The sequence below is a fragment of the Eutrigla gurnardus genome (genome assembly GCF_963514095.1).
Source record: "Eutrigla gurnardus genome assembly, chromosome: 3".
Lineage (NCBI taxonomy): Eukaryota > Metazoa > Chordata > Actinopteri > Perciformes > Triglidae > Eutrigla > Eutrigla gurnardus.
In genome coordinates this window covers 14,581,377-14,608,200 of record NC_139917.1, presented here as the reverse complement: position 1 = coordinate 14,608,200, position 26,824 = coordinate 14,581,377, and the positions used below count along the sequence as shown (strand labels likewise).

The 26,824-nt window shown below is 43.6% G+C and overlaps 1 protein-coding gene across 1 annotated transcript; it reads right to left on the bottom strand.

The window, feature by feature from the left end:
* Positions 1–1,753: 1,753 nt before the first annotated feature.
* LOC311010502 (myosin-9-like) lies at positions 1,754–23,612 on the bottom strand. Its single transcript, XM_084005018.1, has 43 exons — positions 23,441–23,612; positions 19,444–19,634; positions 19,203–19,343; positions 18,967–19,123; positions 18,616–18,643; positions 17,960–18,053; positions 17,499–17,519; positions 16,403–16,495; positions 15,886–15,949; positions 15,365–15,463; positions 14,953–15,096; positions 14,550–14,645; positions 14,366–14,442; positions 13,959–14,153; positions 13,623–13,796; positions 12,885–13,058; positions 12,259–12,373; positions 11,760–11,950; positions 11,360–11,481; positions 11,028–11,097; positions 10,759–10,919; positions 10,543–10,651; positions 9,961–10,092; positions 9,610–9,816; positions 9,379–9,516; positions 9,094–9,217; positions 8,461–8,632; positions 8,143–8,355; positions 7,818–7,962; positions 7,521–7,727; positions 7,293–7,397; positions 6,965–7,117; positions 6,487–6,735; positions 5,875–6,087; positions 5,506–5,718; positions 5,234–5,395; positions 4,948–5,076; positions 4,569–4,657; positions 4,293–4,416; positions 3,628–3,836; positions 3,326–3,434; positions 2,970–3,142; positions 1,754–2,774 (listed from the first exon to the last, which is right to left on the bottom strand). The coding sequence occupies exons 2-43, from the start codon at positions 19,627–19,629 to the stop codon at positions 2,666–2,668; spliced, it is 5,886 nt and encodes a 1,961-aa protein (XP_083861144.1). The 5' UTR covers positions 19,630–19,634; positions 23,441–23,612; the 3' UTR covers positions 1,754–2,665.
* Positions 23,613–26,824: the final 3,212 nt, after the last annotated feature.

Sequence of the window (26,824 nt, the reverse complement as noted above, 5' to 3'; positions counted from 1 at the left end):
AAAAAACACAATTTCTAGCAAGCAGATTGGTATTTTTTATTGATAATGTAACAGCAAGTTCAACCAGACCTGTGAACAAGTTTGAAAAAAAAAAAAAGACACAACATCAACTCCATAACAAATAAAAGTGACTTAGGCAGAATATGTCATGACTTAGGCATTTTTTTCTCTTACAGTATATGTATATAATGATAACATAACCAAGTCTAACCTTATCTAAGGTGTTTTAAAGTATAATCTTAACAAAGTTGTTTTAAAGTTTAACCTTAACTAAGTTGTTTTAACCTTACCTCAGTTCTTTTAACCTTAACTAAGTTCTTTTAACCTCATCATTTGCAACCGCATCATTTGACTGATAAATATAATTAATCAACAACCATAGTTGCATTTTCTTCTTCATGACTGCATATTTTATGCCATAATGAAAACAAACAAAGTGCATTGACAAGGCATTTTGAATTATGTGCACTATTTTGCAGATCATGAGAATGAAAATGCAAATATGATGATTGATGATTAAATCAAATAATGCAGCCACATTCTTAAAGTGAAAAAGACTTAGACTTGAAAAAGACCATATTACCAAGAATACTTCTTGTATTTCTTGTCAAAACACTTAAAATCAACACTTCAAATTAAGCTTTGCTAGCATAAGCTAGCTCTTACACTACATCATATCTTGTTGCAGAATTGTGATTAAAAGTTTAAACACACAGTTCCTAATCTCCTTGATTGACTGAGAGTACATTTACTGTCTAGAAAGTTGAAGGAATAAACCAGCTTACCAAATGAATTGAAGAGAAGATCTAATGCTTCACTTCTGTTAAACTTTCTTATGCGATCAGCCATGTTTGTTTATACCGGCAAACATGCCTAAGTCAAAAAGATGACTTGGGCAGATAGTGATTTTGGACTCTAAAAAGTGTTCTGATAGGTTGAGGACATAGCCAATAAGGCAAGGTGATGCAGCAGTGGTAGGAGAGGAAGGTTAGGCAGATATCTCAATTTGGCCAAAAAATGACTTAGGCAATTATGCTATTAGGCTAACGATATAGTAAAGTTAGCATTCTGCGGTTTAAATGAGAATATACTGCTGTTCGTTTACAATATTCTACAATACAAACCGGTGTGTGTACAATGTCATTCAATGCAATTCTAACAGTGGCCTCAGGGTGCCGCTGTTGGGCCGCGTCTTTCAAGTAAAAGTACTTGTAAAATGTTTCAACCAGTTATGTGTACATTGTGTAGGTTTCCTTTACAAATTGATGCATGTGGAGAGCTGCATTAGGACTCACAAGAAATGACTGGTTGCAGTCGAATGTTTAACCTCAGGCAGACAATAGAAAAGCAAGGGTTTTACTTCTCCCTCTCAACAGCTGCATCCTTTTGAATGCAAAGTTATTAGTTTGGTTGGAAATATTTGCAGTCAGAGGACTTGGCTTGTTTCTTAAAGTCATTGTGGGTCGAACCTCATTTAGGGAAATCATTTGCACAGAATTACTTTGAAAATAAATGTACAAGACAGAGAAATGTTGTACTGCAGACCAACTTTTGAAGAGAATTATTTTTTACATGTTCATTTAAGTTAGATTACTGAGGCCTTATATCAGCTTTTGTTTAACGATGAACTTCTTCCGAGAGTATTGTGGAATTTGTCCCCAATAACTTGCATTAAAATTGCTTTAGGAAGGGCTCTTTTCATAGCCACATGGACGGGAGGAATGATGAATAACAAGAGATGAGGACGTCAAAACCATTTGATAATGTGTCAATTTATTGCATATCAGGCATTTGATAAAATATAGATTAGCCTTAAAATATTGGCATCAACATGACATGTTATTTGTTTGATAATACAGTGTTAGGATATAATACTTAATCTAAAATACGCATGAAACATTCAGAGGCTAATGTGCTAATTAAAACTGCCTCTGCTGTGCAAAGCATTGCGCAAACAGCGCGTACAGTGAGAGCTACTACATGATGACCCACCACCACCACCCCCCATCGATGAAGTGTGAAACCAGTGAAGAATAACCCATCAACCAAGCAATCATAGACAACGTTGCTGCGTTTGGACTAGACTACCTCCGCTGAACCGAACAATTTCCACTCTTGTGTCTGTTTTGTCTGTGTTGGCATTGTGCAAAATTGGTTGAGGTAACAACATGGAAGGATGACGAAGTGAGAGGAAAAAGCATACAGTATGGATACAGATACTAGCAAATGTGAACCAAAATTTGCAACTTCATCAAAACTACTAAAAAGACCCATATTTGTGTGCAAAACAAGCATAAATGTCCAGTGGTTTCCCCGAAAAAGTTATACAGTAACAGCACTTAAAAGTTAAACTGAACTGCAATGGCTTGTTACAAGTGCAATATTTTACTATATATGTACCCATAAAGTAGAAAAATAGAAAAGTGTAAATGTGTAAAGCCTTAGAAAAACACCGCTCACATTCAAAGAGTGGAAATTGATTATTTGGCCAAATATAAATTTGTTTTATGGAAAGTAGCAATAAGGCTATGAGATGAATGTCAATGGGAATACAAGGCTAATCCTCACAAAGAAATCTTGCATGGCTATTTTTTTTAATTTTTTTTTACTATATCTGCATGTCGACTCTGGTCATTCTATTATTTCCCTCTTGGCCCTCCTCCGTTCACTCAGCTGCAGGCTCAGATTCTTCAATCTTCACGTCCATGTCCTCGTCACTGTCTGCGCCGGAGCGATTCATGGTGCGCCGTATATTGAAAGGCATGTCCACGCGTCTTTAAAAACAAACAATGGTTCAAACACACGTAGGAAAGAGGAATAATAGTGTAAATGAAGATATTAAATACTAAGAATAATACCAAAAGTTTCTACTCCCAGACTTAGAAACAAACCTTTCAGCCACTTAATGCAGCTTCTTTTTCAAATGACACACACACACACACACACACACACACACTAGAAGCCTCTACCTGAGCTTGCTCTTCAGCGTGCTGACTTCACGGTTCATGGTGTCTGCGGACTCGGCTGCATCATCCAGTTCCCTCTGCAGCTTCCTACGGTAAGCGTTGGCTCGCGTCACCTCCTCCTCTGCCTCCTCTAGCTGACGCTTCAGCTGACGCATTCGGCTGTTTGTCTTCTCGGCCTGCAGAGAGAGGGTTCACTTAGTGTGGAGGGCACCGCCGGGGGAACGAGTGCCAAAAACAATACAAGCAGATCAGCAAGGATTCAAGTCAGGTTCAAACTACGTAACAGGACTCGTCTGTCCTCAATTTAATAATCTGGAAATGAAAAGTAAAAAAGGGAGGAGACTAGTGATGAGGCCTACCTGGTCTTTGTATTGCTCTGTGTTGCGTCTCTCGTCGTCAACCTGTAGCAGCACCTCTTTCAGCTTCTTCTCTGTCCGCCGGACCAACCTGGAGGCCTGCTGGCGCTCCCTGACACGAGTAGGAAAAGCAAATGAAGCAAAGGGCTTTAATCAATAACTCACTATCCGTCTGTCCGTACTGAATCAGAATTACCGAAACTTCGAGGATGTTTGGAACACTAGAAAAATAAGAGGAAATCTCTTGTAGCGATTGTATCTACTATCAAATCAGGGAAACAAGTGTCCATTGCACTGGCACTCACTTTGACTCTATGTCGAGCTGTTCTTCCAGCTGAGCGAGCTTGGCCTCCAGGGTTGTGATGGAGGATTTATACTTGGACCTGACGGTTCCTTCAAGCTCCTGCAGCTTCAGTTTCAGCTCCTTGTTTTGGCGGTCCAGCTGGGAACGGGCACCCTCCAGCCGCTGGGAGGTGCTGCGCTCCGCGGCCAGCTCTGTGGTCAGCTGCTCGGTCTGATGTCACAAACATGCAGTGGAGAAGTGGTGTTAAAGACGTCCGTCACGGTGCCCGCTTTCACATTTTAGTCACCTTTGCTACTCATTTGCAGTGTTGTTTCTTCACTGTAACCATCAAGAGTCCAGTTGACAATAATTTAAGAGTTTTTCAAAGCATCTTGTCCTGATAAAAAGGGTTCTTTTGTCCTAATCTGTTCAGACGTGATGTCATTACTGATGCCAGAAATGTCAAACCTAAAAGAACTGTATGGACATTTGACCTCTGGATGTAACCCAAAGCATTTACAATCAGCTGGCTGCAGGTCCAACCCCCAACCTTGTGATTAGAGAACGGCCCGTTCGTCCCCTGAGCCACTCAATGTAAACATGTAAACGTTTTTCTCTTGCAAACAAAAAAAAGGAAAACCTATCGGCGTCTACGATGGACATATCTGAGCAGCCGTGCGTCCGTACCTGCAGCACGGTTCTCTTCAGACGATCGTTGACCATCTCGGTGTTGAGCTGCTCTTCCTCCAGTTCCTCCTCCAGCTGGGTGATACGAGCCTCCAGCCTCCTCTTCTCGTCTGCCAGCAGAGAACTGGAAACACCGAGTGAGGAAGAGGAACGACGGTTAATGCAGAGAGACAAATTTGCGGTTATCCTTTGTTGCTGTGATATCGGATGCACATGTATCCATAACCACGAGTGCATCTTAAGTCTGTTAACTGAATACTATCTTCTGGTTCATACTTCTTGGTGTTGCTGCCGTTGATCTCGTCCTGGAGCTCGTCTCTCTCACTTTGAACCTGTCTCTTGACTCTCTCTGCAGTGGCCAGATCCTGGAAGGAGAAGACGCACATTTATAAAGTACTTCAAAGCAGAGGATGGTGGTTACCTGGAAACTATGTGACAATGTGAGCTTATTTAATTACACACAGTGGACAAGGTCTTAAAAAATGAGTTAAAACGATGGCGTTCTAGTGAAATCCATTGTACTGAATATGAACATTTGGTTTCAAAGTATCAATACTTCATGTAGGGGAGAGCAGTGTTTCATGATTTATTAGGTGAATGCATCATCAAAAATCTTTTTGTCAAAGGCTAACAATCATTGTCCAGTCGTTCATACCTCCTGGAAGTGCAGCGCGTCCGACTCCATGGCCTTGAGCTTCCTCTCCGTCTCCTTGGCTCCGTTGGCGATTTCCTCTCTGGACAAACGCAACTCGTCCAGCTCCCTCATCTGCTCTTTCATTAGAGCCTGGAAGAGCAGACATGCATCTCTCATTTTATGCATTTATGAAAACAGCTGGCTTACATTCTATAAAAAAGGTATAATGAATTTGTGTTTGTTTCTCAGTCAAACGAGTGACTCAATGATGGATCTTTGTGTGAGTGGGCGCATGGAGGTTGTGTACCTGGAGCTTTTTCAGCTGTTTGAGGGCCTCATCACGGCCCTTGTTGGCAGCATCGATCTGGACTTCTAGCTCCATCAGGTCCAATTCCAGTTTCTTCTTGGACGAGAGGGCCTGAGAGCGCTGCTTGCGTTCATCTTCCAGCTCCATCTCCATCTCACGCACCTGAACGAGAGGAAAATTATGTGGATTTAGTCAGCATTTTCATGCAAACAAATTTAAGAGATCATTTAATTTAATACATAACCTGCAATGCTTTGGTTTTTCTTTCATACCTGTTTAACCAGCTGTTTCCTCCTCTCCTCTCCCTGATCGTCTCTGGCCTGCAGGTCTCGGTCAAACTGGACCTTCATGGCCTGCATGTTGACCTCCAGACGCAGTTTGGCATCCTCCGTGGCCTGAAGCTCATCCTCCAGCTCCTCCAGCTGAACTCTCATCTCCTCCAGCTGCTGCTCTGTGGCACGCTTCGACCTCTCCAGCTCATGAACCTGCGGACAAGGAGGTTACATTGTCACACATGCAGCGTTTTTAAGACGGTGAAGCACGGCAATGCTGTCAAGGATTATGAGCAACAATCCACTCATGCAATCTTTATTGCTTTGATTAAAGTGGATGGTTTCCCAATGGTTGACATTTTCTCTTACACTCTTGCCAACATCATCCTTGGAGGAGACCAAGTCTTCCATCTCAGCTTTGAGCATCTTACTGGCCCGGTCCAGCTCATCTTTGAGGTCCGACATGGTCTCCAACTCGCGGGTCAGCGTCAGAGCTCGCGTTTCCTTCTCCCTGGCCTCAGCCTCTGCCTTGTCACGCTCCTCCGCATACTGAGTAGAAATGGCTTTCTCTTCGGCCAGCATCTAGGGAGAATACACAGAGAGGACGTCAGGGCTCTACATCACACTAAATCATTTAAAAATGGAATATGGAATGAAGGTTACATGAGAAAATAAATCTTTGCTCATTCTTACAGATGCAACATTTTTGTATTTTTAACTATGTCATGGATGTGCCACATAAAGAAGACATAGTTGTCCATTTAGACAACTATGCCTATACCATGTAGTATAGGCTGGTTAATTCTCCAAACTTCTCAGCTATTAATCTGTTCTGCATCCTCCATGTCTTCCCTTACAGATTATAGAATTACCTGATTAAATACAAGATAATCTCGTCAAACTATCTAAAATAAAATATGCAGCCAATCAAAGAATTGTTCGCCTACGCCCCGTGCACAAAATGCAGCGTTGACATGATACCTGGTCAAACTTCTTCTGCTTCTTCTCCAGGTTGGAGACGAGCTGCCTCAGGTGGTCCTGGTCCAGTATGAGGTCATCCAGCTCCTGCTGCAAACGGGTTTTTGTCTTGTCCAGTTTGTCGAAGGCTGCGGTCTTCTCCTCCAGCTGCAGCATCACGCTTTCCAACTCCCTCTGTGATCGCTTGCGACCCTCCTCTGCGCCCTCCAGGGACACGGCTTCCTGCTCCAGCTTCTTCTTTATGTCTGCCAGCTGAAAACAAACGGGGGGGATAAGAAGGACAAGACTGAAATGTGTGCAAGTTAGAGGACATTGTGGACTCCTGATGACTGAATCAATGCTACTGGGAGGGAAGAAGTCCTTCTTCTCTATAACCAATCTAAGGCCCCTCTCAAATCAACTCTCCACAATAGAACTTCAATAACTTAATGTGTGCTACGCGAGACAAAGAAAAGGGCACAGAGCGTGACACTGCACCGACCTGGGTCTGCAGAGTGGCGACCTGCTTCTCCACGTTCTTCTTGCTTTCCTCCTCTTCCTCCAGCATCTCCCGCAGGTTGTTCTGCTCGTCATCCATCTGCCTCAGGCGGGTGGAGAGGGAAAGCTTCTGACGAGTCTCCTCATCGAGCAAGTCCTGGAGGTAGAAGAAGGGAAAACACAAACATCAGAAAAACATACTAAAAAGCCTTTTCAGCTCTAGCTTCTCATCTAAAACATGGAACACTTCCGTTTTATTTATCGAAATATTTGACTTCTTGTAACAGACAAGAGTGCAGTTGACATAATAAAATAATGCATTTTGTTTGTACCTGTATATCCTGCAGCTGAGACTGTGTAGAAGACAGGTCTTTGCTGGATTTGATGTTCTTGCCCTCTGCATCACTCAGGAAGGTGTTCACGTTGTCGAACTCCGACTAAACACCAGATAGAACGAAAATTAATCATGGCCACAAACAAAAAAATCTGCCCTCACAGAAACACCAAACTATCCTCCTTTCTGCCCAGTCTATCAGTCCTCCAGCCTGTAAATACTGTACCTGCAGCTTGCCCATCTTCTCGGCCAGCTCCTGCCTCTGTCGTTCACTCTCTCCGTATTTGATCTGCAGTTCTTGGACCTGAGTTTCGGCCTTTTTGCGACGGTGTTCAGATTCTCCTTTGCCTTGTGTCAGGGTCTGCATTTCGATCTGCAACTCGTTCCACTCGCTCTCCAGGGCCTGCTTGGCTTTCTCCACAGACACCTTGTTCTGCAGGAGCAGCACACATGACACAGGTTATCGACGTTACTCACGTGTAAGCGTCGAGCATCTTTCCCTCCTGACCAGTCCGTTCATTACCCTCTTGGCCTGTTCCAGTTGTTCATTGAGCTCGTCGAATGCCTGGTTGTGTTTTTGTCTCGTGTCAGCCATCTGCTGCTCATGCGTCTTGACCTCTTCCTCCAGATTCCTCCTCAGTTGGGTGACCTCCGTCTCACGCTTGGACCTGGAGAGATGACATGGTAGGAAGTGAATGAAGAAACAACGAGACGTGAGAAGAGCACAGACGAGACAATCGTGTTGCCCTCAGAGCCTTCCATGTGAACACCTCAATCTGTCCATCGAACACTGTAAATCCACCAACATCAATCTTCTGGCAGAAAGACTAAGACATTTTAACGGTTACCTGAGCTCCTGCTGTGCTGCAGTGGAGTCCAAAGTGTCCTCCAGCTCGGTCTTGAGGGCCTCCAGCTCCTCTCCCAGGTCCCTGCGGTGTTTCTCAGCCTTGGAGCGGGCCTGCCTCTCCAGCTCCAGATCCTCCTGCAGCTCAGAGATCTGAGCATCAAGCTCCCTGATCTTCTTCTGGGCCGCATTCTTGGCTGCAGCCTCCTCCTCGATCCTGAAGGTGAGATAAGGAGGAGGGATGAGAGGAAAGGTGTGAATGTTCTTGGAGTGCATCTCAATCTTTGAGATTTAAAAAAAAAAGTATTTATATTTGTTAAACCTGGCCAGTGCAGCAAGGAGTTCCTCCTCCTTCTTAGCCAGCTGAGCTCGGAGTTCAGCAATCTGAGCCTGCAGGTCTGCAATCTGGTCATGGAGGTCGGTGGAGTCTCCCTCCAGTTTACGACGGTTCTTGTCCAACTCCTGGCGCACTTTTTCCTCTTTTCTGAGACGATCTGTGTGTGAGAAACCCAAATGTGTTTTTTACTTTGTAATTATTTTGCAAAAAGGTAAAAACTACACAAAAACATAATACATTAAAATGATTTCTTTTGAATGTATTGACACGGAGGTGTCAGGAGGAAAAAAAAAAGTTTTTTGTGTGACACAGAAGCAACAAACCACTCCTCATCACACCTTTAATTTATGTTAGCCTCTGCAATGCGTTATAAATATTACTGATTACGTTCATGTGGCATGTCGTGTTTGAGAGAGCAAGAAACCGCGCAAAAATGTCAAACTAAATTAAATCGAGAGCACTAATTATTTAACCATGTGCAAAAATGTGATTGTGTTCCCTCTCCCTGGCACTTTAAAGAAGGTCAAATAAAAAAACTCAAACGAAGAGAGAGAGAGAGAGAAAAAAAAAAGAATAAAAAAGGAGGACGCAATTAATTATGAAAGCACAAATACTTGCCCTCCAAATCTGTGATCATGGCTTCATGTTTATTCTTGAGTTTCTGGAGGCTCTTTGACTTCTCTTCTTCCTCGGCCAGGTTTGTGGTGAACTCAGAAACTCTCTCCTCCATCTGTTTCTTCTCCTGAGGTTAAAACAAAAAGATGTCTGGTTATCCCCGGGTGTAATGGTTTTGTTTTATTCCACCTGCATGTTTCTTTCATACACCATGACTGGAATAATGGTAGGACTGTTTGTAAATCAGTTCTAAAGACCACCGGGCCAAGTCCACGTGTTGTCTCAGACCTTGTTGAGCTTGATGTTCTGGTCGTCCAGCACCATGACGTCCTCCTCGAGCTTCTTCAGCTTGGCGTCCGTCGTGACCTTCTCCATCTGGAGCTTCTGTCTGGCTGCTTCCTCCTCATCCAGCTGCTGCTCCAGGTCCTGGATGAACAACATACACAATTTGTAATGTTCATGTAATTCTGTTTTTCTTCATCACATCTCACATTTTTCACCCCGTATGACTTAACCGACCGTGATGTTCTGCTGCATCTTCTTCCTCTCCGTGTGCAACTGAGTGGCCCGCTCTTCTTCCTCCTCCAGGCGAGACTCCAGGTCATGCAGGATCTCCTCCAGCTCCTGCTTCCTGGTGGACAGCCGTGATCTCATCTCCTCTGCCTCCGCACACAGCTCCGTCTCTGCCTGGAGTTGCTCTTGAAGTGCCAACTTCTCAGCATTCAGCTAGCAGCGGGGAGGCAAAGATAATTACATATCTGGACTGCTGACCTAACGCACATCTACAACTTAATCAACACACTTTCATACATTTAAAATAAGACCGACCACAGCCTCAGCTCACTCCAGTGTTTGTATGGAGACGCCTACCTGTTGCTGCTTGGACTCATATTCTTGGAGCTGCTGCTCAGCGTGCATTTGTCTCTCCTTCACTTTGACCAGCTCATCTTCTTTGGCCAGCATCTCCTCCTCCTGCCGAGTTACCTGCAGCAGAGGCTTCACCTGGAAGACGGATTTACAAATTAACACAGACATTTTGGGCTTTCTTAGAGTGGATGAAATGAAACCAAAGAAAATAACTTATTCTGCATGTTCTTAATTAGCATTAGTGCACTACAGTAGAATAACAGGAGAGTGCTCTACAGATGCCTGATTCAGATCAGTATCTTACTAATGTTGTCAGAAATCTTCAGATAGTAGTTAATAGCTTTCTTTAGTTCTTATTAGTATGAATGTGTTTGCAGGCCGTGCCAGTCAGCTGCCACACAGTTAATCTGGGGTTTGATTAATGACTGCTCAGGTGTATAAACTGATGTTAAAGACTGCAGAGCGAGTGTTTCAGAACAGGATTATTCATTCAATTACTCTTGTTTTCTTAACCATGACACCAGCGTGGTTTAACTACTGCTGCTCTTTCCTGGGTGGTCTGTGGTGACCTCATTCATCTCTCACCTTGGTGAAAAGCCTCCACCACTGCCAGTTCTTGAGCTTGAGGTAAGCAGCGCAGTTCCTCTGGATAACTTTCATGGCCGTCAGCTGCTGCTGTCTCTTGGCAAAGGCTCTGAAGTCAAAACAATGTAGATTACATATCTGACATTATGTCTCATAGTGGCTCCTCTCATGGTGTATTGTTATTGTTTGTTCATTTGCAGTGAAAAGACTGCGTACTTGCGGGCCACGTATCCTCTGCACCAGGCCTGGAAGCTGATGATCACATCAGTGATCTTCATGTCTCGCTCCTCCTCCAGGTGGGCCAGGACTCCGGCTCTGAAGAACACCTTACTTTGACCGACCCGGAACAGGTTTGGGTCCAGCTCCAGAGCTTTGATCTGACATGAGGAAGAGCTAGTCAGTCCTACAGCTTGAAATGGAAAACCATTTTTCTCCTCTCCCCGATGAACTGCTCGTTTCTAAAACGGAGTTCCTTTTGTTCTCACCATGAGCACACAGGCTTGCTTGCCGTCCATAAAGCCCTTTGGGATGGCGCTTGGAGTGAGGATCTCGTACCTGAGAGACAGACGAGCAAAATTAAATTACTCAAGTAGTTTGACTTTAAATGTTTGATGAAGGATGGCGAGGGTTTTTGGATTAAATGCGTCCTTTTTCAACTTTACGACTTGCTTTTGTTATAAGCACATTGACTGTTGAGGCTGTATGTCTGAATGATCTCTCGCTTTTTCAAGTTTGTCCCACGTGAGAACTTGTATTTCAGACCAGGATGGGTGAGTGATGCAGTGAATGTGTGTCAGTTACACGTTTTGTTCATCACCTCTGCCTGAATTCCTGGAAGACGACGCGGTTGGGGAAGCCCTGTCTGCAGATTCGAATCCCCTCTAGGACTCCATTACACCTCAGCTGGTCCAGGACCAGGTGAGGCTCCAGTTTACCAGCCTGAAGAAGGAAACAAATACATTAAGCATTGTGTGTTCAGTTTCTCTTTAACCATAATGTAACGTCAAATTATTATTCTTATTATTATAAATATAGATTTCTTTTTGCTGATAAGTGGTGGTTCCTTTCAAGTAAAGCAGAACACTTTCTTCTATCTATTATATTATATATTGTTATAATTATATCTATTATAGTTTTATTAGCTTGCCAGTGCACATTATTAGTTCATTGTTAACGTTCCTTCACGTGTACCACAGGTGTTGTTCTCGGTTCTGTACCTTCTTCTCGTGGTTGGGGATGATGCAGCGGACGAAGTTGGGGTTGGTGTTCCTGAGCGTGGACATGAGGTTGCCCAGCTGCTCCTTGTACAGCTGGCCCACCGTGCGGAACATGCCTTTACGGGTTTTGAACGCACCGTGCATGGAGTCCGACATGCCCGCCACCTTATCCAGGCCGACAATGCGGTCCACTGGGAGGATGTGGAGAAGGGGGAGAACAATTCTGTCAGGCTGTTTTAGGACACTGAAATTGTATTTTAATTAATTGAGGTATTTTAAGGTGACAAATCTCAACTATGTATTGTCCAAAACACACTTTTTGTATAGTTTATACAAAATATACTGATAAATTCCTGCACAAGTTTGTTGGGAATGTCTGAAATGTTCCAGACGTGGTCCTTCATGGGCATCAAATATTTCCAATAGCTTAGCAGCAGTGACCGTAGCTTACAGCAGTAAGCGATATGAGCTTTTGCATGAATTCAGTTGCACCACTTACTGTCTCTCCACAGGTCGGCAGTCAATTTTTCCGTAGACTGGTTGAACAAAGTGGCCACACACTCATTCAGAGGATCCATGTTCTTCATCAGCCACTCGTCTGCTTTGTAGTCCACCTGCACCAGAACAAAGCCACGGTTATAACCAAGAGCTGCACAGTCGAGGTTTCTACCAAACCATTGTTTCTTTAAGTTCATGCTGCTTGATGAATGTATACGCTGTATGTAATTGGTAGCCTTCATTTGTAAACACAGAATTGAGCCAGAGGACTGTGAAAATTGTACTTGCATTCCACCACTAGATGGCTGCAAATTAACAACAGCTACTTTTACTTTAACGGAGTGCGTCATACTCCTACATTTAACAGGAAAAGATGCACTTTTATATCCAGTATATTATATGACAAACGTAAACACTAGTTAAACTGAAGTTCAAATTAACATATGATCACTTAATAAAATATGGTTCTTTCCTTTAGATCAAACACCATGATACTACTGCCATGTTAGCACATCAATAATACTATTACAATAAGATTCTTGAAGAGGCAATTCTGCATCAGTGCCATTCCTTTAGATACTTGATTTCATTTTTTTGGCAACACAAACAAAGTTATCAATCAATGACCTTTCCAGCATAGTGCATAATGCAGAAATCGGCATCGTCCTTCAGTTTCTTGGGTTTCTGGAACTTGGGGTGAGAACCCTGCTCCTGAACCACCTTCTCCACAAAGGACTTGTCCGTGGCTTTGGGGAACAAGCACTCCTCATCCAGCAGAGCCAGGATTCCCGGAGGACCGGCCTGTGATGAACGGTGAAGACAGCAAACACACATCAGTCTGCAGTTCAGACAGGAGGAACTCATTCATCTATGTGCAGTAAACATGCCTCGGTTTGTGTGACAAATGTGTTTGAGTCAGTGACTTAAAGCGTTATGTGAAGTACTGTCAGAGTAGTCTGGTTTTCACCATACTAAGGTCAATCTTTAAAGATTGAACATTAGTCTGGGGAAGCTGCGCTTTGTTTCTACTGCTCAAGAGGCGGGATCAATGGGCATCGTTCAAATGACTCCGTACGCAATTGGATAGTCCTACAACCAATCAGAGCAACTTTCCGGACAACAACTGCTGCTTCGCGTCGCTTATGTTTCGTCATCGTCACGTCACCGGCCAATAGCGTGCCAGGAGAGAATGGCCGTTTCTGATTGGAGCCAAAGATTCTGGCAATGTAACAGCGAAAGTAAGCCTGAGGGTGTCCAGCCTAAACTGCCGAGCGAAATCCAAATTTCCCGGAAGTTTCAGGCAGGGTTCACCCAGCCTACTGTCAGAGTCATCTGAGGAGGAATAATATCTGGCAGACTTCTTACAGGTTTTTCAATGAGGTCGATGCAGGGCTGCAGGTCCAGGCCAAAGTCGATGAAGCTCCACTCGATGCCCTCCCTCTGGTACTCCTCCTGCTCCAGGATGAACATGGTGTGGTTGAAGAGCTGCTGCAGCTTCTCGTTGGTGTAGTTGATGCACATCTGCTCAAATGAGTTCAACTGCAACAGAGAATTGAAGAAATAAATAAATCACTCGAACAAGAGAAAATTAGGAGGGTCCTGCATCTTTTAATCCGATTGAACTTTGACACCACAGTATAGCATGCAGCATTGTTGACAGAACTAGATGCAGAACTATCTGTCGAGCCCAAATCTCCTCACCTCAAAGATCTCAAATCCAGCAATGTCAAGGATGCCAATGAAGGAGGCTCCCTGTCTCTTGGTCTTGTCCAGGGCCTTATTGATCCTCAGGACCAACCAGCGGAACATCCTCTCATAAGAGGCTTTGGCCAGAGCCTCAACAGCAAACTCAGCCTGCTCCTGGGTCTGTGCCTTCTGGACAAAGTCCCTGCCAACCTGCATAGACAAATACTCCAAACGTCATCCTGCAATACTAAAACCATTATAAAAAGGAAACTGGTTAGTTGACAAAATAAATAAGTCCAGAAAAGACTGTCAGAGAAATAAATAAATAAAATGTTTAAAAAAAAATCTGCATTAAGCAGCCATAATCATTAGAAACGATTTGAATATCAATGAAACAATCATGTATTGATGGGAATGCAGACCTTGATCCTGGGGGACAGGATGGCCCGTGTGAACTCGGTCACATTGATGCTCAGCAGGTGGCACACTTTCTGGGCAGCTGAGGGTGAAACATGGGTGTGACGTTGGAGGATGTGAAGGTGGATGTTTGAGCAAATTGATTGAGAGAGACAATGATGATGATGATGAGGGTGTGTCTGTGTGTACCAGTGTCGTCTGGCATGGAGGCCTGGTCAGAGTGACGCTCCTTCTTGAAGCTCATGTTCCCCAACTGCAGCACGGCCGACACCACCTTCAACAGACCTGATGGACAGAAGAGTCACATGATGAAGAGTATGCACCACTGCACCATCCGTCTGATGAGCAAGGAAACACCTTTCATACAGTTTCACTGAGTCACTGAAGAACAAAACATCCAAATTTATAAGTAAGTTGAAACAATCAAACTATTTTCATGAGCAGAAAAGTCGACATTTGCTGCTTCCGCCCTCTCAAATGTGAGGATTGTGTGCATCCTCCAAATGTGTCCAATGCATTTACTTCCTCATCAAACATTTGCAAAGCTGAATTTTTGTTTTGCATTGAAACCTAAAAACAAAAAAAAAGGTACCGATTCTTTCATCTTCTGGGATGCTCATGATCTGGAAGGCGTCCATGGTCTCGGTGAACAAGTCCGTGTCCTGCTGGCCAGGTATCGTCACGTTTCCATTGGACAGGAAACGGTACTTGCTGTAATCCTCCAGACACAACTCAGCTAGATGGAGAAAAAGAGGAACAATTGACCATATAAACAGACTTGTTGAGCTGAGAGGGATCCGACAGGCTCATGGCCCTTGGCTTGAATGTCATTGTACCGTTGTATTTCAATCTATATCTAAATAACTGAACCGAGTAATGGGACGCCCGGTTTTCAATATTTGTCTAATACATCAGCTACTTCCCGTGTATCTCTAGAAATTGACATTTGACTTTTATTCCCAAATCCCAGTTTGACGCATTCACGTTGTAATAAAATGTCTCACAGCGCAGCTTTTCCCCTGCTCCAGTCAGCAAGTAGTAGAAGATGTGGAAGCCCCTCTCATCCTTGGCTTGTCGGATGGCCCGAGACTTCTCCAGCAGATCTGGCAACATTTCAGTCAAGGACAAAACAAATGCAAAAGCAAAACACAGAAGGACAACAGCATCTTGAAAACCTACAGAAGCAAACTTGGATTGAACCCAGACCTTCAAGGAAAAAAGCTCAGGCTGTTTTTGTGTTAATATGATTAATGCAATGATTAATATGGACTAAAGGGACAATAAAAACTGAGAAGTACAGGACCTAAGGTTGCTTTTGCATTAGTACACATACTAGAGGTCCCCAGGCAACACTGGTCCTGTGACAATAGGGCTTTCTACTTATACTTACACTATAATCACAAACAGAGTATTACAGAATGACACAATTTTCCGTGGTTTTCCGTCACACATTTGTTTGGGCGATGGCAGCAGGCCCTTTACAGAAGTACCGAGTAAATAGGTTGCATACTTTAAAAAAGGATGCAAGTTTCAATGTTGGCCCCAACGATGTATCCATTGACATCAAAGTTGATCCTGATGAATTTGCCCTAGAGAAGAGGAAAACAAACCAAATCATTTCGATATGAAGATCTCAAAATTGCAATAATGTTTTTCTTCTCACTGGTTTGAAGCCGACAGGCTGTTAAACCTGAACCTAATGATATTTATCATCATCATCGTCATCATCTCCACCAGATGGGTTTGGCTACTGAAACTACCCGTAGACATTGTTGTACCTCTGCAACTCGTCCACAGCTTGTGTGAAATGTCTTACACGATTGCCTGAATTCATCGCCCTTCTTTGAGTTTGAATAAAGTGTTTTATTTTGCAGCCCATTGTTGTCTAAATGAAAGGGTTTGGACGAATGTTAGTTGAATTCATTCAATCCTAATACAGCACTGGTTACCAGATACTCGCACTAGGGAGCGCACATTTAGAATTAAACATGAATTTTATGTCATTTTCACAACACCACAAGTTCTTTGAGTGGCTCTCTTACGAATCTTGAGGAGTTGTCGTTCTTGACGGTCTTTGCGTTGCCGAAAGCCTCCAGGATGGGGTTTGCTTGCAGCAGCTGTTTCTCCAGTTCCCCCTTAAAGAGAGGACACAGTATCAGAAACTACCGACGCCGATAAGAGTTTATCAGGACTCCAAGCTGCACATTAGTCAGGCAAGCGCAGCGTTTACCGATTGCATTTTCTTGCAGTGCTGCATATCTTTCAATGCCGAGTACAAACAAAAGATCTGTGCAGTGAGAATACAGGCTGTGTATTCAAAACAGTTACCTCAGGGGATGTAATCATTGGCCAATCAATCAGAAACAAGCAAATACTGAACCCTGCACATTCCAACACGCATGCCAGCAAGCCCACTCAAGCACCAAAGCCCCGTTAAACCATCCCTGTCCATGCAGGCACAAACAAGAGAACACAGGAAGCACGCAGGCCGGTTAGCCAAGACACCCCAAAGGACACCCCATCTACCTACACACCTACTACTACATAACAATGAGGAAATCCGGACTGACCAGACTGAGAATAGATAGCTGCTGGGTGGAGAGTGATACTGTCACCTGATAGGGCTTTAAAACCACACACATGCACACTGAGGTGTGTTTCTGTATTTGGGACGAATCTCAAACAAGGTTGCGTGTCGCTGGGACACAAAGACGCGTCTCTTTACCCTCTTCATTGAAATCATTGAACACACATCGACAGCTTATGAGGGGTTCGATGATATAGATGGTTTCTGTACCGTTGCCTTTTGGACAGAAGCAAGCAAGCAATTCTCCCGTTTCCAAAGTGTTGAAAGTAAAGTTGTTATTTAAGAGGGACGAGCAGCCGCTGCAGCCGTAAACAAGTGCTACTTCCTAAATGCCCGGGGACTAAAGCCAGGTACGTTCCATCCCTCCTCATTTCATGTAAAGACTCCCTGTCCCCGTTCACATAAAGGAACGTAACATTAACTATTGCTTAAGTAATATTTGAAATCATATCCTCCATAACGCAGACAAAGACAACACTACTTTCCCTGTTAGTAGAATAGTGCAATGCAGAAACGGGCGCCATGCGTATGGATTGGAGAGGTGAACTCACATGTGACAGAGCTGCAATGCCCTGGAGAAAAGGTTAAAAAATAAATAAAAAAAAGTTCAACACATTTGATACCAACATCAGCACACTTCACACAACGGCAGAGGAAACATGGTTATCACCTGGTGGAGCATGAAGAAGTGATTTATCATTTCTTATACACACTTATGAGACATCCTATGAATAATACGAGTGCAAGTAAACACAGTCACATCTGCATTCTGCTTCACTTCCAGTCAGCGGGGCACGTCGAGGCCTGAAAGAGGAATGTGCAGTAGACGCCTCACAGCGAGTTCAGGTAGGCTGCTTCATAGACATGGACCGACTTAGTAGAAGGCAGGGGAAGAACAGGGAGCAGGAACGTCAGAGGAGAGGAAGAATAAAACAGGGCTTCCATCCACGTCTTTCCTAAACTGTGCAAGAGCCATCAGGAAGGGAGGAGGGAACGGCCATGTTTTACTGACCTGGTCTTTCTTGGACTTGAAAGATGAGGCAACGTGGGCAAGGTACTGAATGACTTTCTTGGTGTTTTCTGTTTTCCCGGCTCCTGATTCCCCACTGTAGGACAAGAAAGATGGAGACACACAATATGCATGAATTATATTATTATTTATAGAGGGCGGTATACTAAACTAAAAGCAACTCATTACACAAGAGTAGAGTTTTAAGAGTTTGACCTTTTATTTCCCCTCATAGCCTTCAGAAAGAAAAAAAAAACCCACAAGACCAAAACGAACTTTGAACCTCAGTTCTTTAACTTAACAGGGTTGAGAAAATCAATACAAGTGCTCAGAAAACACTGATCGCGTCTACAATTCCTTGATAACCTGGCAAATTTAATCTACAGATAGCGAGTACGTGATACGATCAAAAGCATCTAAATAAAGCCTGAGGTGAGAACTGTTTGGTCGGGGGAATTAAAAAAAGAGTCAAAACGGGTCTTGAAGGGAAAACAAAATTCAAACTGGATCCTACAGACAGACAGACAGACAGACAGACAGACAGACAGACAGACAGACAGACAGACTCTATAGATCTGTGCAAAAGAAGGACTGAACCCAAAGAGAAAAACAACAAAAATGTAAAATGCTCTCAACTAAGTCATAGTGAAGTAACTTACGTGCAGAGGATGGACTGGTCTTCACGGTCTGAGAGGAAGAGACAGAGGAAAATTAAATAAAAACACAGGCAGCTGAAGTAATAATAAGGCAAATGAGTCATGTAATTAATTGATTAATCAACTGATGAACAAATTCTAATACATTAAGTAACGCAAATGAGAAGACTTGTTTCTTTTCTTTGTGGACATCGTTGTGAATTAAATAGATTTGACTTTTGAATGGTCAAAAAAGAGTCCATTTAAAGAAGTCACTTTTAGAAATTGTGACGGACATTAACCCCTCTTCATTAAGAGTGCATGTGTGCACGTACATGCACACTCCTAGCTTGTGTCACAAATAAACTGTGGTACCCTGCATCATGCTCCTGTAGGCGGTGTCTGTGATGGCGTAGATGTGCGGGGGCATCTCGTGTCTCTTCTTGCCCTTGTACATGTTCACTATGTCCTCAGAGTAGATGGGCAGGTACTTGTACGGGTTGACCACCACACAGAAGAGACCGGAGTACGTCTGGGTAAGACAGGAGAAGGTTACCATCAGAGCACCGCTCCACAACAACAACAACAACAACGTATCCACACAAACTCACATAGATGAGTCCGGAGTAGTATCTCTCCTTCAGGTTGTGCAGCACGGAGGCCTCGTTCAGGCAGGTGAGCTCCGCCATGTCCTCCACCTTGCTGAACTTGGGTGGGTTCATCTTCTGGATGTCATCCTTGTTCACCGTCACCTGAGATTACGACACAGCTGTCAGGGGGACGTCCTCAACAAGACTACGTTGTTGTTAGAACATTGACAGCAGTCAGCAACGTATAAACAAAGCTCTTCACCTTCTTGTTCGAGTCCGTCAGCTCCACCAAACACTCGTCTCCCTTCTCCTCCTTGACGGAGCCGGGCTCAAAGCCCAGCTTCTCAGAGGGGACCCACACCAGCTTCTTGGTGGCCCAGTCGGCCTGGGCCATGGGGTTGTTGGTCCCACTGCGGTCCCCATACAAGAACTTGTCTGCGTCCGTCATGGTAGCTTTAGGAGGAAGACGGACAACATAAAGCCATTTAGAAGAGTCGGGCCTGTGAAAGAGCTAGCATGGTTGCTATGTTACTGTGATCGTTATTGGTTCACTGCAGGCAGCTTCACTGTGGGAACTCCTTATGTTAGGGTGGCTTTTTGGCCAGTCAGCCAACAGTATCATGAAGGATGTTCCGCAATATGTTGCCAATGTCAGAAGGTGTGTACAGTTTATGCAATTGTTACATTGCAGCAATGTGGAAGTGTGGAACTGCAGAAAGTCTTATGACTAAAACGCAGGAAACAAACCCCCACAAACCTAAATCATCTATAAAAACAAAAAAAATACCAAGATCACAATAATAATTATAGTCCCAGTTTTCACATTTGGGACCCAACATAAAGATGCATATATAGCTTGGATATCATATATTATTTTTCAGAAATTGATTGCAGATATTCTTGTAGGCCAACAAGCCTCGACAAACTGCCTTTAGGGGTGAATTATGAACGTTGTGTGTGTTCCTACAAAAAGCATGGAGCCCAATCCTCATTACATCAGTGCATTTAGGGCATTTAGCAGACACTTCTATCCAAAGCAACTTAAAATAAGTACATTTGTTGGAAGAAAGTGCAACAGTATATCACTATCTCCATTCACTTCCTGTCATGTTTCTACTCTCCCAATCAAACGAAGGCATACGTGCCCCATAAAGCAGCGTTGGTGGAGTTCTCTATAGGCTTTGTATTGACCTGCATATTGACACACCCTCCATTTACACATAGACAACATGCAACAGTTAAGAATTCAAGAATTATTACAGCACACTTTGTCCTGGGACTACCACGCTGAAACGTCACTCATCATGTGTGATGATAATCTGTGTGGAGTTTGGAAGCTATAAAACTTGAGGCTCTGACATCTGACGAGAACTTTCACATAAATCTTTAGCGGAGGCGTGTGAGCCGTCATGAACACGCCAAGGTGATGAAATGTTAGCGGTGATAGAAGGTAATAGGAGGTATAGCACAGGTTTGGGCACATTACAGCCACAGCAGCCGTCCTACTATGGATCCCTGTATTATTATGAGCATTTAACCCTTTACCTTTACTTTTAGATTGGCCAACGTGCTTCAAAACAGACATAAAATATTAGCCATCGAAAGGAGTTTAAACAATACGTTTTTAACGTCAGACCTCGCCAGTGTGTTCATGACGCGAGTCTCAACACGGACAAGACAATTAGCCGCTTCCCAGCTGAGCTACAGGACGGCTCTCCCACTCCTCACGTCTACCTGTCCGTCCTTTATTCCCCGTCTCACCCACATTCCTTCCTCACCAGCTCATTACACAGAATTCCACAAATTCCCGACTCCCTCTCCTCATTATCAGCAACTCTTTTAGATCTGCAATTTCCGCCACAGGTTATAAATGTGCAGGTATTACACATTCGGCCTCAGGTGAGCGAGGCTGGCTGAGTGCTTAAACCTCTCGTGGTGCAAGTCATGTAAAAGTCCCGGTGAAGATCGGTGGAGGGATGAGTTGCAGGGAGGGAGGGAGGAATGTCGGGAGCAAGTCTGGGCAGAGACGGAAATGTAATCGTTCCACAGCCACACCCTGGAGAAGACGCACACAGAATTAAAATGCCCTCAAAAAGATAAAGACCACCACCTCCATTCTGCTTTTTGTTGATGGGATAATCCCCCGAGATGCATCATCTCATTTTCAAAGCATTGTTTTATCGATTGAATGCAAAGAAAGTAAATACATGATAAACAAAGTGACTATCATGACATAAATTCATGAACATAAAAAGTAAATATTACAAGCAGGAGCAGCCTGATTTCTTGAATTGACTCAGAAAACATTTGACTATCCTGAAAAGTCATAGGCTGTGCAACGAACGACAACCGCAACTCTCCCTCTGGACCCTCGCCTCAATAATCGCCCAGGAAATTACTTTAAACCAAGTGTTGTTGTTATTGTTATGACGATTTTTATTGACCTTATAATCGATTACTCTCAGCTATGATGAATATGAAAACTTTTAAGCAGGGCTCTGTGTGTGTGTGTGTGTGTGTGCGTGTGTGTGTGTTCACTCCCTCAATGGCCTGTTTGAGGGTTCAGACCTAGAATAAGGTTTAGTTAAGGTCAGTATTAAGTTGTGATGGTTCAGGTAAGGGGCTAGAATTGTGTCAATGTGTGTGTGTGTGTGTGTGTGTGTGTGTGTGTGTGTGTGTGTGTGTGTGTGTGTGTGTGTGTGTGTGTGTGTGTGTGTGTGTGTTTATAGAGTGAGGGATAAAGGGATCAGTGCACAAGGTGTCATCTGTGTCTCTCTTAAGTTCATTATGTGCTCAGACTCGGACATCAGTGGGGGAGGGAGGAGGAACACAATCTCATTTCTTCTGGTTTTATCATGTCACACTTAAATCAAAACTGCAGCAGAGGCCAGAGAAACTTACGGGCATCCCATCTTTACAGCAAGTATACGAGGTCCTGAACGCATCATCAATACGACGCTCACACGGAGGCCTTGTGACATTCACATGCACGCGGCCTCACTGTTAATGCCATCAATGGGCTAACTTCCTCAGGAAGTTGCACAAACTCTGCCTCTGCACATTTTGACACTTTGTGGTTCAAAATGATCGAGAAGAGCTGCTCCAACCTTCAAGTTCATTCTTCTGTGTGGACTCTGGTCATTCAGATTCAGGGTCACCGAAGCATCCCTGACTTCAGGATGGGGAGTCAAGTCTTACGGTTTGACCACATCTTGTTAACCTTGCCACTCCTGTTTTCAATCCACGTCTCCTTTGGTCTCATCGTGCACTTTTTTCCCCCCTCGACAGCATCTCCTGCTCTTGCATGTTCTTGGCGGCCAGCCAATCCCAGCTTTACCTGGGCTTTCATGGCGCTTAACAGAGAGAGCACGAGCCTGGACACCTGCAGCCCGGCTGCTGGTCCAATGCTGATGGGCCGACGCATCCACAATGCTGTGGCACTGACACATGAGGGTTAGTGAGGGTCTGAGGAGAGGTTTCTTAAAACGGGCAGCGTATGAGGTGGACGGGGAAACAGGTGGTAACAAGTGGAGAGTCAGCCTAACACGACTTCTGCATCAGCATCAGAGCTGTTTCATTTCTGGGTCCAAAAGAGGAAGACTTTTTTTTGGAAGTAACTCGTCATCACCACCACAATGTAGAGTCCTCCTTTGTGACTGCATGTTAATGTTGTACCCTGAGGGTCCACACACAGCGGGGTGAATGCACTTTGTTTTATGGAGGAAAAAAGAATAGTACCACAGCTCACCTGACAAACTAAAAGCACAAACTAGGTAAATATGCAAGACCTAAGCCTAAGTCTAAACAGAGATGAAAACATGAATTTTCTGTTTTTCCTGTTAAGGTTATGCTAAGTAGGCTGGGATTGGCTGCATGTTTCCTTTCCCTTTCCTTTTGAAGCGTTTTTATTTAACATTTAATTCACAGTTAAACGAAGAGTGTTGGATTTGAAAGCATGATATATTCCTTAAACATAGCTGGCGATGTTAGGGTCTTGTGAGCGTCACAAAAATAAGCGGTTTTGTGAGGAAATGTAAATACAACGTTCATTTGACAAGAGAATCAATGAAGCCGTCGAGGTGACGACTGGACGCGGCTGCTCTGCGTCGCCTGATGAGAACACCTGGGCGCTTTGAGCTCAACGAATGTCTCTGCTCTTTGTTCTCCTAACAACTCGAACAAGTGTCGGGACTCAGCGGTTCATACGAGCCGCCGTCTGCAGTGAACTCACAGCCACATGAATAACAAAGACGACGCACCTGATTCTCAGCTGCAGGCACTTCAGGTGAGCGGGGTCCGTGTGTCCGGGTCCGTGTCTGCAGCAGCACTTGGTCCTCTAAACTCGGTGAAGAAGCCCCTCTCTCTCCGTCTCTCTCGGTCTCTGTCTCTCTCCCCGCTGTCTGCGGCCCAGCTGATCAGGATCGACGCTCTGCGCCTTTAATCCGCCCACTTTAAGTTTTCGCAGGTAAGATAAAAGCGCCCCGCCCCGCCACGCAGTCTGCGCCGCGTTCAGGGGCTCCGCGTAAAAACCTGGAGGTATGAGACGTGTCTCTGTGATCGACTAATGCAAAAGTAAACCTACTGTGCGAATCAAACGACGCAGAATGAAACGGAGATTAGGCAAGTTGTGATTCAGGTATTTAGAGTACACTTCTGAAATAGATGTCACCTGTTTATACCGGATATCATCCAGGAAATAATCTCCTCACTGCATCCTGTAAATACTGAAAGCAGCACATGTTAAATTAATCAATATTAACTGGTTCATTGAAGAAGCAAAAATAGTTTTTATGACTCACAAGTATAACCTACATTTTTTTATTAAAATGTTCGGCTGTGTGTGTGTGTGTGTGTGTGTGTGTGTAGGAATGCAGAGCCTAGTCTGTACCTGCAACAGGAGCAGGGTGTGGCACTGCTGGAAATATGACACAAAACACATCACCGGCTGTAGAGGGGACTCATGTAAAGAGAGCAAGCCAACATGTAAGAGTGTGTGTGTGTGTGTGTGTGTGTGTGTGTGTGTGTGTGTGTGTGTGTGTGTGTGTCAAGACAAGACAATGTCAGTGCAAGCATGTAAATAGTAAATACGGTGTAGGCTACTGTAGTCTCTCTCCACCAGTACGTCTTTGCACTTGTAGTGTTGTATTCTCTCTGTAAAAACAAATGAAATAGTAACTTTTATTTACTTGACCACAGAGTATAAATGAAGCAACCATCAAGACGGGATCTTATCATAACACACCCCAGAAAAGGGGAAGTGTCTACCTGCACTTTTGTCTCCCATCCACCAATGAGCTTTTGGTTTAATTTCCTACCATATATGGACAGAGAGATCAGACAGAGAAAGAGAGAGATCTGCAGAAAGAGGCGAGAGGTGGAGGGAGGCGTGGTCAGTTGTTGTGTTTTTGCAGTGTGGTGTAAAGTTTCTTTTCAACCCCCCCGTCATTACCCTGAGCCCTGGTTCTCCTGCTGCTTCAAATCTGTCACACATCAAAGATGGGCTGATAAAAATGTAGGAGCAGCATGTCGCAGCATGAATGAACCTGAGCGAGGACACACACGTGGTTAGCATTACAAGGCGTGCACAAACACTAGGTTTTATGGCTGCAGGCAAATCAAAGTAAACAGTTATAAATATCGGCTTGAGATTGATGGAGACTCAGTCCACGTTCTGATGCAGCTGCTTGTTTCGCAGAGTTGACAGATGACATGTTGGTGAAGAGGAAGAAAACCCTCATACTTTAATTTCATCATGACTGTCCTTAAGTATTCACACGGCCAAAGGTACATTATCCTCAAATGCTAAATATTGTATAAGGAGACAATGACAATAACATGTAGAATGAAATTCTTTCAACCACATGGATTATCTTAAGTCACTCTTCTGGAAAGAGACGTCACTGTTGGCGCTTTGACCATAACAAGCCGAGATCGATCTAGACTTATAAAAAGCACATGTAAGAGGAACAATATGTATTTTGATCATGGGGTGAACTGTCCCTTTAAGAATTTCATCCTCCACCCATCCTGCTTCCGTAAAAAAACCTTTATTCTGCTTCATCACAAACTAATTGCCCCCCTCAACTTGTTCAACCTGCTATATTTTTCAGTTTTCTTGAAGATATAAAATACTAAAGACATATTTTTCTATTCAGCTTACTTTTTCCTCCTCAGAGCTGCCAATTTTGTGACTTGGCGAACAGGATTTTGTGTGCTTTGACCTTAATTCACCTCATTCTGCAAATTCAGTGTGTGTCTTTCTGCTGTAAACAGTTAGCACACTCTATAATGGTGCTTTCAAGTGCACAGTGTGAAAACAAAGTGTCCATCCTGGGCCGAGTTGTTTTTGTTGCATCGCGTTGGTTCATTTCTGCAGCCACGGGGCACAGTCTGTTATTACACCACCTCACATATTAGGCAGCTTCCTGCAGCTCGCTTCAGGACAGGGAAACTCTCACACTATCTCACTCACACACACATACCTCATAATGGCCTCAGTGTAAGATGAACACACTTCCTTCTGCATAATACAGTGTGGATATCATTAAAAACATGTTTCCAGTTTCTGTTGTGCAAGATCTCAACAAGGAGCAGCAGCAGTCGTGTCAAGTCATGCAAGTGACTGTGGTGAATTTCACTGAGGGGAGAAAGGACTGTTGTCAAAAGGAGGCCTCAGTTTATTATGATGTGTTTGAGAACATCGTGAGTGACCGCGCCTGTGTGTGTGTGTGTGTCAACACTTCACCAACCTCTGAATGAATATTGCGCCCTGCAGTGGACAAAGCTGTCAAATACAAGTGTGTCCACATTTGGAGCATTGCCAACCATTTGAATAAGTGGAAAACAAAAAAATATTAAATCAAACTTAGAATATTATTAATACATTTACAAAGAGTGCTTTACAACCAAAACCACTAATAATTAATGTAATGTTTTTATTATAGTCAATATTCTCCTTAAAATAATAGAACATGAATCAAAAGTAAGGCAGTGAAGCTCAGTGCTTTGTGGCAAAGATGAAAATGTTTACCTATTATAAAGCATCAGGTGAAAACTTCAATACTTGATAGTTCCTATTCATTCAACATATATACTTTCATACATACATCTATACTGTTCTGAACTTTAAGAAAACTCATCGGCTGCAAAAGAAAAGAAAAAAGATGCCACCATGACACATCAACTTTTTATGAGTTTTTATTTATTTATTTATTTGATTTTTAAGTGTTTTATTCTTTTTTTTTCTCAAAAAAAATCCTGAGGTATTCACAATATAATGGCATTTATTCTGTTTGAAATTAGGTTGGGCAGAGGGGAGAAAATACAGCCCAAAAAAACAAAAAAAATTAAAAGGCAGTAAAGCTGTGTTGTTTGATACGTCGAGACAATAAATCTATCGTGCCGTACATACAAGAAGCCTTTGAACTGCAACAGCGACTAAGACTGAAGTCAATCCTCCCCCCGCCCTTCAAACTAGCAAAAAGTCATGCAATCTGGACTGCATTTAAAAAAAAAAAAAAAAGCAACAAACCTCAATGAAATTTCAAAGCAGGCGTGTCCCGCCTCGCTAACAGGGAGTGCAGGTTAATAACAAGCCAATCAGTCCACTATCAAAGCAGTTATCATCAGCTGGAATACCTTAA